The 16,701-nt window shown below is 56.8% G+C and overlaps 1 protein-coding gene across 3 annotated transcripts; it reads left to right on the forward strand.

The window, feature by feature from the left end:
* Positions 1 to 13,968, forward strand: SLC35A3 (solute carrier family 35 member A3). Of its 3 annotated transcripts, none has more exons than XM_084865382.1 (8): positions 1 to 100; positions 2,738 to 2,942; positions 4,591 to 4,745; positions 4,821 to 4,943; positions 6,324 to 6,495; positions 6,664 to 6,782; positions 8,054 to 8,187; positions 9,888 to 13,968. In XM_084865382.1, exons 2-8 carry the CDS (start codon positions 2,756 to 2,758, stop codon positions 9,976 to 9,978), a joined length of 981 nt encoding a protein of 326 aa, XP_084721508.1. In that variant the 5' UTR covers positions 1 to 100; positions 2,738 to 2,755; the 3' UTR covers positions 9,979 to 13,968. The 3 variants fall into 3 exon arrangements, with proteins under 3 accessions (XP_084721508.1, XP_084721510.1, XP_084721509.1); XM_084865384.1 differs by lacking the exon at positions 1 to 100 and adding an exon at positions 870 to 942; XM_084865383.1 differs by lacking the exon at positions 1 to 100 and adding an exon at positions 1,387 to 1,526.
* Positions 13,969 to 16,701: the final 2,733 nt, after the last annotated feature.

Genomic DNA, 16,701 nt, shown 5'->3' on the forward strand with positions numbered 1-16,701 from the left:
GCGGCAGGTGCGGACCCGCCCGGACCAGCGCCGGACAGACAGCCGGGCGGGATGGGCGTGGACCGGAGCCAGCCCGGAGCCGCGAGCGCGTCCCCCGCAGGTGCCCGGGACGGGGGGGGGGGGGAGGGTCCCGGGTCCGGGGGAGGGAGGGGGGGAGGGTCCCGGAGGGAGGGACGGGGGAGGGTCCCGGGTCCGGGAGGGAAGGAGAGGGACGGGGCGCCGGGTCCGGGGGAGGGAGGGGGAGAGGGAGAGGGTCCCGGGTCCCGGAGGGAGGGTCCCGGGTCCCGGAGGGAAGGTTCCGGGTCCGGGAGGGGAGAGGGGGAGAGGGGGGAGGGAGGGGGAGAGGGAGAGGGTCCCGGGTCCCGGAGGGAGGGTCCCGGGTCCCGGAGGGAAGGTTCCGAGTCCGGGAGGGGGACGGGGAGGGGGGAGGGTCCCGGGTCCCGGAGGGAGGGTCCCGGGTCCCGGAGGGAAGGTTCCGGGTCCGGGAGGGGAGAGGGGGAGAGGGGGGAGGGTCCCGGGTCCGGGGGGAGGGAGGGGGGGAGGGGGAGGGTCCCGGGTCCGGGGGGGAGGGAGGGGGGAGGGGGACGGGGCGCGGGTCGGGCCGCAGGAGCCCGGCGTGGCCGTGGCCCGCAGGCGGGTGGCCGGGCCGCCTCCGCCGGACTTTGCCCGCCGGCCGGGCCCTCCCTCCCCCGGGGCGCCGGGCGGCGGTGGAACGGGCGGGCGGACGGGCGGGCGGACGGACAGAAGGGGGCCGGGGCCGGGGCCGGGGCCGCGCGGAGGCGGGAACGGCGGGGCGCGGGCGCGGCGGCGGCCGGAGCGGCGGCGGAGGGACCGGCACCGGAAGCGCTGGCGGCGGGCGGCGCGCGGCGGGCACGGCGGCCCCGGGCGCCCGGCCCAGCGCAGCCGCCGGCCCCCGAGCGCGCGGCCGGCCGAGCGGGGCAGGTGAGCGGGCCGGGCGGGGCGCCGGGAGGGGGACCGGGGACCGGGGACCGGGGACCGGGGGCACCGGGGGACGGGCGGGGGCGCCGGGGGGACCGGGCGGGGCGGCAGACACGTTGCGGCCCCGGGCGACGTGCGGGATGTGCGGGCGGAGGAGGAGGCCCGGAGGGCGCCGCCGGGGGCAGGGGGGGGGGTGGTGGGGGGCGGGGCGGGGGCGTGACCCCGGTGACCCCCGCCCGCTGGCTCCGCCCACCGCCCCGGGCGCCGCGCTGCGGAGCCGCAGGGGCCGCGGGGCATGGTGAGGCCGGTGCGCGGCCAGGGGTCCGGCCAGGGGGTCCGGCCGGGGAGGCCCTGGGGGAGGGGGGAGCCAGGTGAGGGGGGAGTCCTGGCCGGCGCCCAGCCTGGTCCTCCCGCTGGACCAGCGCCCAGCCTGGTCCTCCTGGGCTTTTCCGTGTCTTAGTCCTCCATTTGATCCCAGGAGAGCGTTTTTGAGGAAATTAACGTGCTCTCCGCCCTGAGCTCTCAGCTGAGAGCCTGTGATAACAGACCGATAAGGAGGGAAAGCAGTTGACAAACACACGCCGAAGGTCGGTGTGGACCGCGGCCTCTCCTAGGTTTCAGCCGCTAACGGTGAGGGCGCCCTAGGTCTGCGCTGGGTCCTGGGGTCCAGAACCCCGGCTGCACCGCTGGGCCGACCCCGGGCAGAGGCCCGCCTGCCGCCAATCCCATGCCCCTCACCTGGCACCGCCCGGCGGGCTCTGTGTTTGAGCTGAGCCACGTGGGCATAGCTGAAGCCGAGGTGCCCGGTGCCCGTGACAGTGCCCTGGGCCTGGCCCGACTCCGGGAGGATGTGGGTGACGGGTCTTCCATGCTGAGGATGCGCCGGGAAGAAGCAGATCCTGGTTGTCCGTTCGTGGCTGTGTGTCCGCAGGAAGTTCCCGTGAAATAGGGACGGCAGGTGTGACCGCGGCCCCGGCTCCTCCGTCCGGGCCACCCGCCTGCTCCCTGGGACACGGCCTGCCGCCGTGGCTGCGTGGCAGGAAACCAGGGGGACGCGGTGGCAGGAGAGGCAGGAGGGCGAGGCGTCCCTGCGACAGGTGGTCTTCCCAGTCCGTCCAGGAAAGGGCACAAGCCGAGCGCTTTGTAATCTAGAAGTGAGAATGTAAATATGGTATGTTTGTATAGCCGAAGGACTATTGATTTTAACTGAATGTGTGATACAGATGCCACAGACTGCGAAAGAGCAAGGTAAAAATTAACTCCCAGAACGTTGATATTATGGTATATAAACAGCCACCTGACACCGGAGGGAGGAAGGGAGGGAGAAACAAGGAAAAGTTGTCTGATTCTGACGGATCCAGGGCCCGGAAACTGTAAAGATTAGAGTCGGGCGTGGCAATGGGCAGGGTTAGCTTTTCTCTGAGCGCTTAAGAGGGAACCAAGCTCCTGGAAGTGTTTATTTCCATCCTAGAGAGAAAGTAGAATGTGCCAATCGGGTAAATTAGCTGACGCACTTGTATGAAAAGTGAGGTGTGGGGTTTCCCGGGACGGTCATGGACTCTGGCGACAAGGTAGGCCTCCTGTTGGAGGAGCTGGTCTCCGAGGCCTCTGGCCAGTTTGTCTTCTTTCCTTCGCCTTTCAGCGTCTCTGCGGCTGCTTTAGCGTTCGGTCCAGAGCAGAAAGGACGGAGCGGAACATACATACTCCATCTCGGAGGCCTGAGCTCTCACGGCTTTTTTAACACATCAGTTTGTGTCTTTCCACTTTGTTTACTCGCCCTGCTTGTTCTGTTTTTCAGGCAGATGCAGATAAAGCGATGTCTGCCAACCTCAAGTACCTCTCCCTGGGGATCCTGGTCTTCCAGACCACCAGCCTGGTCCTCACCATGCGCTACTCCAGGACGCTGAAGGAGGAGGGGCCCCGCTACCTGTCCTCCACGGCCGTGGTCGTGGCTGAGATCCTGAAGATCATGGCCTGCGTCTTACTGGTCTACAAAGACAGCCGTAGGTATCCAGGTTCTGTGTGTAAGTCAGTGAAATGTACTTAATTGTTTGCTATTATTGATATACGAGTGTCCCTCTGGGTGGCCTGCAGGGATCGGCCGAAACCCGCAGTCCAACGCTGCCTGCAACTTCCCGCAGCTCCTGCCTGCTGCTCCCGCTCATCCTGGCCCCACGTGCCTCCCGCAGGCTCACGCCCAATCAGTCCCGATCAGGAGAGGCTGTGCTGCTGCAGCCATGAGCCCTGCATCTGGCACCCTCCCAAGGGGAGTGGCCTGCGGGATTGGGCTGAAACCGGCTCTTCGACATCCCCCGAGGAGTCCCGGATTGCGAGAGGAAGCAGGCCAGGCTGAGGGACCCCACTGGTGCATGATCAAGCCGGACAGGGACCACAGGAGGGCTCCAGGGAGTGTCCGGCCCATCTTGCTCAGTCCCAATCTGCTGGACCCCAACAGCAAGCTAACCTACCGGTCAGCTAACCTGCCCCTTGGTGGTCAGTGCACATCAGAGTGACTGGTCGACCAGTTGACTGCTCCCTGGTGCTCAGTGCAAGTCATAGCAAGCGGTTGAGCATCCTTATTATCATTAACATATTACACTTTGGTTGTTTGGTTGTTCTGCCATTTGGTCTATTTGCATATTACCCTTTTATTATATAGGATGACATATATGTTAATATATGTTGTTAACTACACATTTGAACACTACTGCATTATCTAATACCCTAGTATTAAAAACATTTCAATATTTTTCATTTTATTAAGATGGCTTTTTTTTTTAAACTGATTTTTAGAGAGAGGGGATGGGAGCCGAAACCGGTTTGGCTCAATGGATAGAGCGTCGGCTTGGGGACTGAAGGGACCCGGGTTCGATTCCGGTGAAGGGCACGTACCTTGGTTGCGGGCACATCCCCAGTAGGGGGTGTGCAAGGGGCAGCTGAGCGATGACTCTCTCATCGATGTTTCTAACTCTCTATCTCTCTCCCTTCCTCTCTGTACAAAATCAATAAAATATATATATATTTAAAAAAAAAAAAAAAAAAAAAAAAAGAGGGGATGGGAGAGGGAGTGACAGAAAGAAACATTGATGTGAGAGCAAAACCTATATTGGCTGCCTCCTGCACGCCCCCTACCAGGGATGGAACCCGAAACCCAGGCAGGTGCCCTGATCGTGAACGGAACAGGCGACCTTTCTGTGCACGGGACACCCCACCTGAGCCACATTGGCCAGGGTCCCAAGGACCAGGAGGACAGAGGGATAGTGCTATTCTGCATATGCTCCCTGACAATATTTAACATTTGAAACTTAGCCTCATTAAAGGTATAGTTTAGAGTCCAGTGGTCAGCAAACTGAGGCTCTTTGGCCCCTTGAGTGTGGCTCTTCCATAAAATATCACGGCCCGGGCGAATCTATTTTGAAGAAGTGGCGTTAGGAGAAGGGAGTTTAAGTTTAAAAAATTTGTCTTTCAAAAGAAATTTCAATCGTTGATATTTGGCTCTGTTGACTAATGACTAATGACCAGTCACTGGTTTAGACCTAAAGTGTCTTAACGTAGCTCAATATCCTTTCCTCATGAGAGCAAACAGGCCTAGAGAGAGGGCACGGAGTGCTGCCACTCCCGGCCTGACCTCCCCGCTCCACGCCTCCCCAGAGTGCAGCCTGCGGGCGCTGAACCGCGTCCTGCGTGACGAGATCCTGAACAAGCCCATGGAGACCATCAAGCTGGCTGTCCCCTCCGGGATCTACACGCTGCAGAACAACCTGCTCTACGTGGCGCTGTCCAACCTCGACGCGGCCACCTACCAGGTACCGCGGCGCCTCCCTCGTGGCCCTTCTGCCCAGCAGACCCTCGGCCGTCACTCACCCGCTGTCTCTCTCCAGGTCACGTATCAGCTGAAAATTCTCACCACGGCGCTGTTCTCCGTGTCCATGCTGAGCAAAAAGCTGGGTGTGTACCAGTGGCTCTCGCTGGTGATCCTGATGACCGGAGTGGCTTTCGTACAGGTAGCTGTTCCCAAAAGCGCCCTGTCACGTCCCACGGCCTTCTCTGCCGCGCAGGACAGGGCGGCTCTTATGAGGGCTTCCTGTGAGCCATGCCCCGGGGCTGTAACCGGTGCTGAGAAACATGGAGAAGCCAACTGGTCTGACCGCCAGTGAGGGAGCAGGGCCCTGCGGGTGGGAGGAAGCTCCTGTCCAGCGGTCCCAGGAGCATCGGAGGTGACGGACACTCCGAGCCCGTGCCTTCCGCCCATCACCCTCTGCTCTCACAGTCCTCACTGCTCTCACGGTCCGCTCGCTGGGCACTGCCTGGGGCTGGTCCGGGGAGGCTTGTTTCTGTGGTTCCTTCCTTACGTGAGAGCTGCCGTCCCCTGGAGCTTCCACCAGCCCGGCGTGCGGGGCTCCTGTGCTGCCGGCCGCTCTGGCCGTCACAGGCCGCGTCGGGTTTGTGTGTGGAACCCCTGCTGGGCAGCTGGCTGGGCTCTTCAGTCGCCTGCTAAGCGGACGTGACCTCCCTGCCCATCCCTGTCCGTCTCCGACATCACTCTCCCTCATCTTCTGCCCAAAGTCCAGCAGCCCTCCCCCTCCACGCTCCCGGTCTGTCCTCCGCTCAGCACTGCCCGCCCGGCCTCTCCTGTGCCCTGGGCTCCACAGGACTATTGCTGCGGGCTGACAGGGTGCTTTCCTTCAGGGCCCTGCCCCCCAGAGTCAGCTCCACGCGGTCCCCGCTGTGGTCTGTCCAAAAGCAAACCCAGTCTGTCGCATTCCTGCCCCTCAGCGCCCCCAGCGCTTTCCCCAGTGAAGTGTGTGCGCCTTGAATAAAGCTTTTCCACGTTTATTTTATTGGGCCAGACCCGGAGCGCTGAGGGCAGGGGCAGCCCCGGGGTGGATGGTGAGCAGGGCCGGGTGCAGGCAGGGACAGGGTGCAGGGCAGGGCTGGGGTGCAGGGCGGGGGAAGGGCGAGGTGCAGGGCAGGGCCAGGGTGCAGGGCAGGGCCGGGGTGCAGGGCAGGGCCAGGGTGCAGGGCAGGGCCGGGGTGCAGGGCAGGCCCAGGGTGCTGGGGCGGGGGGTGAGGAGGGAGGCGGGCAGAGGGGGGTGCAGGGGAAGGCCGGGGGCAGTGCAGCCCCAGGCTCCCTTAGCTACTCCACAGGCACACCGGAGTCTCGGCCGCGGCCACGGTGCTTGGGGAGGAGCTGTGAGCCGCTGCAGTGTCCCTCTTCTTTCTCGGCCCGGCTCTGCCGTTAGAAGGCGGCAGGCAGAGCCCTGTAGTGAAGTAACGGCTCTAAGGCTGTTTCAGAAGCTCTCCGCAGCCCCAGGCCCTGGGCATAGGGGTGGGGGGTGCTCTGGAAGGGTGCTCTGTCTGAACTGCGTTGTGCCTTCGCCCAGTGGCCCTCGGACGCCCAGGAGCCGGACGCGAAGGCGCTGTCGGCCGGCTCGCAGTTCGTGGGGCTCATGGCCGTGCTCACGGCCTGCTTCTCCAGCGGCTTCGCCGGCGTGTACTTCGAGAAGATCCTGAAGGAGACCAAGCAGTCGGTGTGGATCAGGAACATCCAGCTGGGTGAGTCGGCGCCGAGCCTGTGACTCCCGCGCTGTGCTGTGTCCGTGCTCCTTTCCGTCCTCACGTCTTCCCCTGTGTTCACGGCCCTGCGTGCACTTTAGTTAACGTGCACACACCCCAGGGAGAGTGTGGAAGTAAAGTCACTGGGTGACGGAGCTCCGTCCGCAGGTTTCTTCGGGAGCGTCTTCGGGCTGATGGGCGTGTACGTGTACGACGGGGAGCTGGTGTCGCAGAACGGGTTCTTCCAGGGCTACAACCGGCTCACCTGGGCCGTGGTCGCTCTGCAGGTAAAGCGTGTACTTCCCCGCGTGATGCAGTGCGCTGCTCTAAGGCCGAGGACCGGAGGGCGCCGCTGAGCTGGGGTGAGGGGGGGGTCCCCTGACCGCGCTCAGCGCCCTGGTTTATCCTCAGTGCCCGCGGAAGTGGCTGTGAAGAGGGGGTGGGAGAGTCGGGGCCTTCACTTGACCCGGGGGCGATGCCCGCGGAGAGCAGGAGGCTGGGGCCGGCAGACGGAACCTCCCGTTGCTCTGCCCGCCGCACAGGAGGCGGAGGTCACCCATCAGCTCAGGAAGCAGGGCCGGAGGTGCAGCGGCGACAGCGCGTCCCCCTGTGGCCACGAGTCGCTCAGTTTATGCCCTGAGAGGGTCCAGGCTGCTCCCCAACCGAAGGGGGCAGTGAGGGGGAAGATAGGAGATGCAGCTGCAGGTCCTGCTGGCAAAGCCACAGCCACTCAGGAGGAGCAAGAGTCCCTGTGGGAGGCGGCCAGGGAGCTGGGCTGCAGGGCCAGAAGGATGCTCTGTCTGTAACCGGAGACGGGGCGAGTGCAAGCTCAGAGGAGCCGGCAGAGACAGGAAGTCGGCGTCCGTGCGATGGCTTTGATGTGGGGGAGGAAGCCTCTGCCCTCAGGAAGCGGCCGTGAGACGGAGGGCTGGGCCCTGGTCTGAGGGACCCGCAGGAGCGAGCCGAGAGCACTGGAGCGGAAGCAGCCGTCCCTGCAGCGATGGGAACTCTGCTACCCCCCCCTCCCCCCCAGGCTCCAGGCTCAGTCCCTCCCTGCAGAGGGGAAGCTGTCCCCAGCAGCGGGGCTGGCAGGAAGGAGGCTGTGAGGACGGCCACGCCCTACTCACCAGCCACAGTGGAATCAGGGGTTCGGAGGAGGTTCTCTGCCTTAAAGAGAGCACAGATAACGGCTTTAGGGAAAGTAACAGAGCAGTGAAAGGTGGGTGGATGGGGAGAAACGGGAGGAAGGGAGTGGTTGGGAAGCCATGAGAGGCTGGCCGCTAACTTGGTGCGGGCAGATACTTTATTCGTGAGCTGATAAACTCGTTACAACACTGCAGGGTCCATGGCGGTCACTCCATCAGACAGCCTTGGGAATGAGGGCTTCGGAACAAAGCCCAGGAGGCTATTGGTTAGAAGAGGGGCTTAATGAAAATCACTGACTAAATGGGGAGAAATTTGTAGGACAAAAGCTTAAAGCCTCATTGAGTGATGACATTGTTTTGAAAGCAGTTTTCTATACGTTTGTTTTTTAAATAACCTCTTAACCCTTCCGCAGGCACTCGGAGGCCTTGTCATAGCAGCTGTTATAAAGTATGCAGACAATATTCTAAAAGGATTTGCGACTTCCCTGTCCATAATATTGTCCACATTGATATCCTACTTTTGGCTACAGGATTTTGTACCAACCAGGTAACATCTTTTCTTTAGATCTCCAAAGGGTATAGAAAAATAGGATTTTTTTTTCAGATCTAGTCTGAAAAATGTTGTTCTGTTACAACTTTTTAAGAATCTTGGAAATGTAATGAGGGTTCCTTTTAGCTATCTTTTTTTTTTTTTTTTTTTTTTTTTTAATTTATTGATTTTTTACAGAGAGGAAGGGAGAAAGATAGAGAGCCAGAAACGTCGATGAGAGAGAAACATCGACAAGCTGCCTCTTGCACAACCCCTACTGGGGATGTGCCCGCAACCAATGTACATGCCCTTGACTGGAATTGAACATGGGACCTTTCAGTCCGCAGACTGACGCTCTACCGCTGAGCCAAACCGGTTTCGGCCCTTTTAGCTATCTTTTTAAAAAGGTTTCCAATCATGTGCACGAAAATATCTTCCACTGGAAACATTTTTATACAAATCTGCTGACAGGAGTTTCCCGATAGATCTGAAAGGGCTTTTCTCCCAAAGGAAAAGTCATATAAAAATCATATTTAAAAGTTCATTGGCCTTATAAAGTCATAAAATAAGCCAAAAAAATGACATTTTAAAAGTTTGAAGCTTTCATTTTCTTGAATATACATGTCAAAAGTTAGGATTGGTATTCTAGTTTGCATCCAGTTTAAGGCCCAATACCAGTTTTAAGTTCATTTCCAATTCATAGTAAGGGATCATATTTTTTTTTTTAAATATATTTTATTGATTTTGTACAGAGAGGAAGGGAGAGAGATAGAGAGCTAGAAACATCGATGAGAGAGAGTCATCGATCAGCTGCCTCTTGCACACCCCCCACTGGGGATATGCCCGCAACCAAGGTACATGCCCTTGACCGGAATCGAACCTGGGACCTCTCAGTCCCCAAGCCGACGCTCTATCCACTGAGCCAAACCGGCCTCGGCGTAAGGGATCATATTTATGGATAAAATAAAGAAAGCAAGTCCCTGCATTTAGTCTTATTTTCTTTTAAAGAGCATCCTAAAAAATTGGTCCTGAGTTTTGCTGATTATATCTTGGATTTTATTTTATTTTTTAAATATATTTTATTGATTTTTTACAGAGAGGAAGGGAGAGGGAAACATCAATAAGAGAGAAACATCGATCAGTTGCCTCCTGCACACCTCCCACTGGGGATGTGTCCGCAACCAAGGTTCATGTCCTTGACCGGAATTAACCTGGGCCCTTGAGTCCCCAGGCCGATGCTCTATCCACTGAGCCAAACCGGTCAGGGCTATACCTTGGATTTTAAACTGAAATGTACTTTGGTTTGAAAGGAGTGTAGATTTCCCTTTACAGTTTCACATCTTTAAAAAAATGAGGCCTTATTCATTACAAGGCATATGAAGATGAAAGACATTTAGACGTCTTTGTTTTGGGGGACAGTGCAGTGAGGAGGAAAGGGAGGAGCAGGAGGAGGAGGGAGCTGGAGCCAGATGCGGAGCTTTGCACCCCGCTTCACGAGGAGTGGTGGGGCTGGGAGCAGGTTACCTTCAGTTTGTCCTCTCGCGGTGGCTGTGGGCACTGAGAGGCGTGTGGGCGCCAGCGGAGTAGCTGGGAGGGTGAGCACAGGCTTGGCTGGCCTTGTTCCCGGAACATCCCCCAACCAGCTTGTTCGAGTAAAGAAAGAGAAGCCTTGTTGGCTTTTAACCTGATTTTGTCTTTTTCCTTTTTTCTTTGTTCAGTGTCTTCTTCCTGGGAGCCATGCTCGTAATCGCCGCCACTTTCCTGTACGGCTATGACCCCAAGCCTGCGGGCAGTACCACCCGAGCCTAGGCTCACAGCGTGCCGGGGCAGGGCCCCCAGGACTGCTCAGACCCCGGGTCTCCAAGATCACACTGCCCCCTGGCTGGGAAACACGAACGTCCGGCTGACGTGTTTGTGTGTGTGTGTGTGTGTGTGTATGTAACAGAGTGCCTACTGCAGCTAGAGAGCCAGGCTTGAGAGGATTGCCAGGGCTAGAGTCGCTGCAGGGAGCGGAGATCTGAGGTTAGAGGTGCCTGCCGTGTGGACCGCTGCAGGATGGCCTGTGCTCTCCGCAGTGAGCGCCAGCGGTCACTTCTGCAGACGAGCTCCTTCATTCCATTCGGGGTCTGTCTGCCCCTCCGGACAGGCCAGCACGTCGGTGGAGAGTCAGAGTCCGACAATGCTAACTGTTGCCAGCAAAGCTGTGAGGAAGTAGAAGGACGGCCTGAGAAACACTCTCACGTACCCAAGATTTCTATATTTGTGCAAAAAGATTGGCAAACAAAAGATCGCTAAATGTCGTTCACCTACGTAAAAGCTGGTGAGGTGCCCTCTGGGTCTGGCCAGTCAGAGTGAGATGCAGAGCCCACATCCACATTCCACAGAGAGAAACACACATCTCTCCACCCGCCTGTCAGGTCTTCCAGCGCCTCGGGAGCGGCCCCGCTGCGTGCGGGTGGCCCTGGGCCCTTGGGTGCTAGCGGCTGGCCCTCACCCACCTGCTGCTTCTCCGTAAATCACATCAGTCGTTAGGAGTACTTTAACGGAATTCCTGTGTGTTCCCTTAAAGTTTCAATATGTGATTTAAAGGGATTAAATACTCACTTATTAATTTACAATAAAATAATTCTTGTCTAGTATCTCCATTTGGAGACTTTTGAACTATCAGTGCATGAACTGTACACATTAGGGTGTTTTTAAGAAGTAGTTTACTCATGGATCTGTAAACTCTACAACTGTTGACAAAAACAACCACCAAAGTAGGTCTGACATCAAGGAACTGAGACCAAAACAGCTTTCCTTGGAGACATTCCAGGTTGCCATGGTATCACCTCCTATAAATGGCGCTCTGACTTACACCCAAGGCCACTCAGCGCTTCCCAGGCACTCACACCCGTCCCGGGGCTCTGAGTCCCCGGGGCCCTGAGCACCGGGAGGCGGGAGGCGGGAAGCCAGGTGCTGGCTCCCGTTTGCTCAGCTCCGCGGTGGAGCGGCAAAGTGCAGGAGTTACTTACCCGGCGGCACAGGGAGAGACCGGGCGGAGGCGATGAGGGGAGTGCTGGGCAAATCCTCCTGAAGTTGGATGTGGGTTTATTTATTGACGCCAGGATTACCGGAGAGTAGAATTATTTTGCTTTATGTCTTTCATCAGACTTTAATATATTTTTAAAGTTTCCTGTTCTAATCGTATAAAAACTAAAAAGCACCCTAATGGACTTTGCTAAATGTTATTTACTCCTCTCTCTTCACTACTTTCATCATAAAAATATGCTCATTCGTGGGAGGAACGTGCCAGTTGGTAGTTGCATTAAAAATTCAGAGCGTGGTATCTGGGAGTAAAGTGGAAATGCTGTGTGAAGATGTTTCCTCACCGAGACGGGATACAAGCACAGGATCTGGCTCAAAACAGTACTTCCCAAACGGTGCTTGTGCCGGCAGGATTGGCTCTGACTCGGTTGATGCAAGCCTGGTCTTAGTATCTCTAGTATCAGGACACAGCCTGCCCGGGGCACCGGAGTTTGAATGTGTGCGAAGTCACAGGACACTTCCGTGCCTGCTGGTGATGCAGATGGCCCCGAGGAGACTTCGGGAAGCCCGGCTTAGGGTGTTCGGTGACCAAGGAAGACCGCGGTCAGGCTGAGTGTGTGTGCAGTGACCACCGCGTCGAGGGTGCTTTCAGACGAACGGCATTCACACCTCTGTGACTGCGAAGCGAACCCAGTCTCAGGTGCTGAGAACTCAAGACTGAATACTGTAAGAAGACGTGCGTTCAGCCCATGGAATAGTGGTCAGGTAATGACAGCCATTCCTGTGTGCTCACAATTAATTGTTAATTCAGGTACAGTCTGCTCCTGTTTTAACACTTGCAAAAATAACCCAGGAGCACGATTGGATATCAGATATGCTATGTACAGTGTCCAAAATAACACAATTTTCAAGATTCCTAACAAAGTATATAAAGTTATAATCAAGAGTTTTAAGAAAGGAGAAAATAGTCTAAAGTATATTTTCCAAGCAGTTTTTATTTTGCTTTTCTAGTCAGTTTGAAAATGTTATCAGAGATTGGGTTGTTAGTTTATGCTTTTTAATCCCTAAAGATACAGTCACATTTGAGAAGAGGGCCCTTATTCCGGATCATGTCATATGTAGGGTGTCCCCCCCAAAATGCATACACACCGCTGAATAATCATAAAGGCAGTGTTTATTAAAATACATTTCATACTGGCCAGCGTGACTCAGTGGTTGAGTGTTGACCTATGAATCGGGAGGTCAGGGTTCAATTCCTGGTCAGGGCACAGGCCCTGGTTTCGGGCTCGATCCCCAGTAGGGGGTGTACAGGAGGCAGCCGATCAATGATTTTCTCTCATCATTGATGTTTCTATCTCCCTCTGCCTTCCTCTCTGAAATAAATATATATTGAAAAAAATAAATTCATTTTCACAAGTGAGCTATCAGCTGTTCAAGTGTGTAAGCATTTTCTGGGACACTGTATGTACAGACATGCCATTTTCTTGGGTGTGTGGTATGGGTTTTGCTGACTTCCAAAAGCCTTATTGTATTAAATCTTTTGTGACAACTCGAATATTTAAATTCTTATACTTTTTAAAGTTTACTTCTCTCCACTAATTGACTCATTATAAAGAATATGCTAATTCCTGGGAGGAAAGTGCCGGTTGGTGGTTCTATTAAACATTAAGAGTGTGGTATGTGGGGACAAAGGTCTGAAATGCCGTGAGGAGTCTCCTCGCCGAGATGGGCCCAGCCCTGGGAGAGGTGACGGCGGTGGTGGAGGCTGTCTCATGGAGGAACATGTGGCACGGATGCAGAATCTACGTTTACATCCATGTACATTGAGTGCCACCCTTCATAGGAGGAGGGGTGGTTTGATCCATAAACTAGGTTGTAAGGAGACGTTGAAAGGAAACTCACTTTGTGCTCAGTAGACATAGTTAATGCTGACTGTTCTTAAGAACTGGCACGCTTTTCCTGCTCCCCAAATTATTAGACTTATAAAATGCGTCCTTATAAAAACTTATAAAAACTCATTCAGCTGAGTTTCTTTTAAAAACAGGGTTCCGTTACCATATGTAATCACATGTGCATGTGTGCTGTATGTCCGGGAAGGTCACAGAGCCAGTTAGCTGTGTGGAAGGTCACTTGAACAGTCGGTGGGATGTGTAGCACATTCAGAGTCTCTAAGGACCACAGCCAGAGCGCCTTCACCACAACCTGGGCCTGTGCCTTGCTTTCCAGAATCCCTGACGTCCTGCCCTGGAGGCTGTGCCCGTCATTCCCAGCTGTGGACATTGGGAAAAGGAGGGTGCTTTAAGGATACTTTAAGGATACTAACCCGCCGTGCTGCCGTTTCAGCATTTGCTCAGGAACCCTTACCTGGCGGGATGGAGGGTGGGTGCCCTGTACGAACACTGGCGGGCAGCCTGACGGACTGCCAGGCTGTTCGGGTGCGTGCCCTGCACTGGGGGGGGGGGGGGGGGGGGAAGGGGTTAAGAGGCGCGAGGAACCAACTTAAATAATCACCCAGCCCTCCGGCATTGCGCTCCTCCGACCTGGACAGTCGGATGGAACCGTCATGCTTTCGCTTTATTTCTTCTGAGCTATCATTTACTGTGATTTAAACAATGTTTTACAATCATTTGGGTTCTGAACTTGTCTATATGTCTGTATTTTATTTGTTTAGAAAGATTCTTTTGGGCTTGGAAATGTGATTTGTATGTTTAAATTTTGATGACATAATTCAAAGAAATATATAAACTGGTCTTTTGTTAAATGGCTTTTTTTTTAAATTGACAGATTTCGTTGTCATTTTTTTTGGTACCCAGTTATCCACTTAGTAAGCTGATGAAAGTAGATTATTTTCATAATTAGCGATGTAAGCGTCTCTCTGTGTTCCCAGCCCCCCACTCCCGTGTCAGACAGGACCCATGAGTTGCCCCTGTTCTCTGGCAACAGCGACCCCACACCTTCCTGCCTCTGGTTCCCGGCCCCACGGGTGACCTCTCCAGCGCATGCTCAGCCCGGAGAGACCGAGGCTCACTAACCGAGCCCGGCGGCTCTCCTCGGTGGTGCTAGTCTACTAGTGACGTGTTTTGTCTTAAATTAACTCTCTCTGCTAGCCCAAGCTTAGGTAATTACAGTTACTGGGATGTATCTCCTTCATAATTTGAATTTAATTGTTTCTTTCATGACTCTCAGTTCAGTACATAGAGGTCAAATGATAAGCCACGGGGTTTTATTTGCACCTGTCACTGAAGTAACCCTGTACAGAATGCTTCATTTTAACAGATCCTAAAGCAAGAATATCAGAATTTTTTCATGTGTACTTTTCTTTGGCATCTTCTCATGAAAAGCATTTACTTAAATGGGGGGGGGGGGTGGGTAATAGGGATATTTCTTTTGCTGAAAGTATTGAAAAACTAAAGTAAGAGAAATGTCCTCCTGGGAAAAACAAAGAAAGGAAGTGCTGTCTGCCCGTTCTTGGTTCTTAATCCCAGGGCTGTGCAGACACACCGGGGACCAGTCTGATGGAGGCGCCCGCCGCTCAGTGTCGGATGGTGCGCACCCACCGAGTGAAAGCAGCCACGGGGGAGAGGGGGAGTGTGCTGTGAGCGGCCCAGGCTTTCCGAGCTCCCCAGCCTCACCAGGTGAGCCGATTCTCCGCAAACCAGGGCTCAGGGGAGGGGAGCCACAGGCCAGCAGCCACAGGAGGCAGCGCGTCCCCGGGGCTCCAGGCTCCGTGCCCTCCAGGCGGGCACTCCAGGGCCCCGGGCGGCGCTGGGCACGGAGCGCTGCAGCGGGAAGCCCCTCGCTGCGGGCCCAGGTGCTCCTGGCAGCTCAGACAGGGCCCACGTGGTGGGCTCACACTCCAGCCCTGCCCCTCTGGAGGTCTGGCTCCAGGGCGCCCCCTGCCAGTCACCTTGTGGGCACACGTTACCAGCTGTCACCTGGGGCTGCCAGGAATAACAGGCACCCTCTCCCCTGGGCCCCACTCCCCCCGAAAACCAGGCATAACAGACACCCCCTTGCCTGGGCCCCTTACGAAGGGACTATGCATCCCTGCCGTTCTCCTGGACTAAGGAGGAGCCACAGCCATGGCTGCTGTGCAGCCACCTTTCATGACACACTGCCATTTTTAAAAAAATGTGGAACACTTCAGGAATTTGCATGTCATCCTTGGGCAGTGGCCACGCTGATCTCTGTATGGTTCCAAGCGAGCACTACACGGTCATTTAAAATATATATACTTTTTATTAATTTCAGAGAAGGGAGAGGAAGAGGTAGAAACATCATTATTGAGAATCATTGATTGCCTCCTGCACACCCCTCACTGGGGGGTCGAGCCCACGACCCTGGCATGTCCCCCTGACCAGAATCGAACCCGGGACCCTTCAGTTCACAGGCCAACGCTCTATCCACTGAGCCACACCAGGTAGGGCTACCCTGTCATTTTTAAGTTCCCAGGGCTGGGGCCAGGAGTGTGTGTGGGGGGGGCACGCTCCAGGTCTCGGGGCAGCAGGTGTGGGCAGGGGCTGCAGGTGTGGCAGGGGCAGCAGGTGTGGCAGGGGCAGCAGGTGGCCGAGGACCTGGCCCGGCGGAGGATCTGCTCCCGGGATGACTCCCGCCGGTGGGCAGGAGGCCTCGGTCTGGCCCCTGGGCCTCCAAAGGCTGCTGGAGTGTCCTCCTGGCGTGGCCGCCGGCCTCCCCCAGACCTGAGCAGAGGGAACGGAGCCCGCAGGAGGGTTCTGTGCTGTTGTGACCTCCCTGCCCCGTCTGTGCGGTCACTTCTTCATTCTGTGAGGAAGGCGCCACAGGCGCGCCCACATTCCAGAGGGTCATCCTCCTCCGGAGAATTAGACGGCCTCAGTGCACCAAGGAGGGGACCCCCGCTCCGGCCTCCGCCAGCCCGGCTCGCGCTTCATGCCTCCCCACCCCCCACCCCCGCTGACCTCTGACCTCTGGGAGGGCCGCAGCGCCCGCTCGCTCCGTAAGGCTCCGGTATCCTGGAGAAGGACGTTCTCTTACTAACTCTGAACTAGCCGCATCGACACTGACGTTCATCTGCAACTGTCCTTCGTAGCCACCCAACCCGCTCCCCTCCATCGACTGACTTTCAAACAAAATGGCAAAACTGGAAGCGGACTCCAAGGCGCCGCAGGTAACACGTGCTGCCAGGCCCGGCGAAGGGCGAGGCCCGGGCCCGGCGGCTGCGGGAGGCGCCCCGCGCCCCGCACCACAAGGCTGTGTCTGGAAGATGGTGTGTCTGGGCAACACGAGCCGCTCCCTTCGTTCCTTCGCCTGGAACCCGCGGCTCCAGCGGACCCCCGGCTCCCTCCCGCGCAGCGCAGCCCGCAGCCAGGGGGCGGGGCTGCGGCGTCACGTGGGGGCGGGCTGTGTCACGTGGGTCCAGAGTAGGGCGTCACGTGGGGCGCGGGCAGCGTCGCGGGGCGGGGCGGGGCGACGGCGTCGCGGGGGGCGCGGCGCGGGGCGGGGCGAGGCGGCGGCGGCGCGGGGCGG

The sequence above is a fragment of the Pipistrellus hanaki genome (assembly GCF_964339955.1).
Source record: "Pipistrellus hanaki genome assembly, chromosome: 18".
NCBI lineage: Eukaryota > Metazoa > Chordata > Mammalia > Chiroptera > Vespertilionidae > Pipistrellus > Pipistrellus hanaki.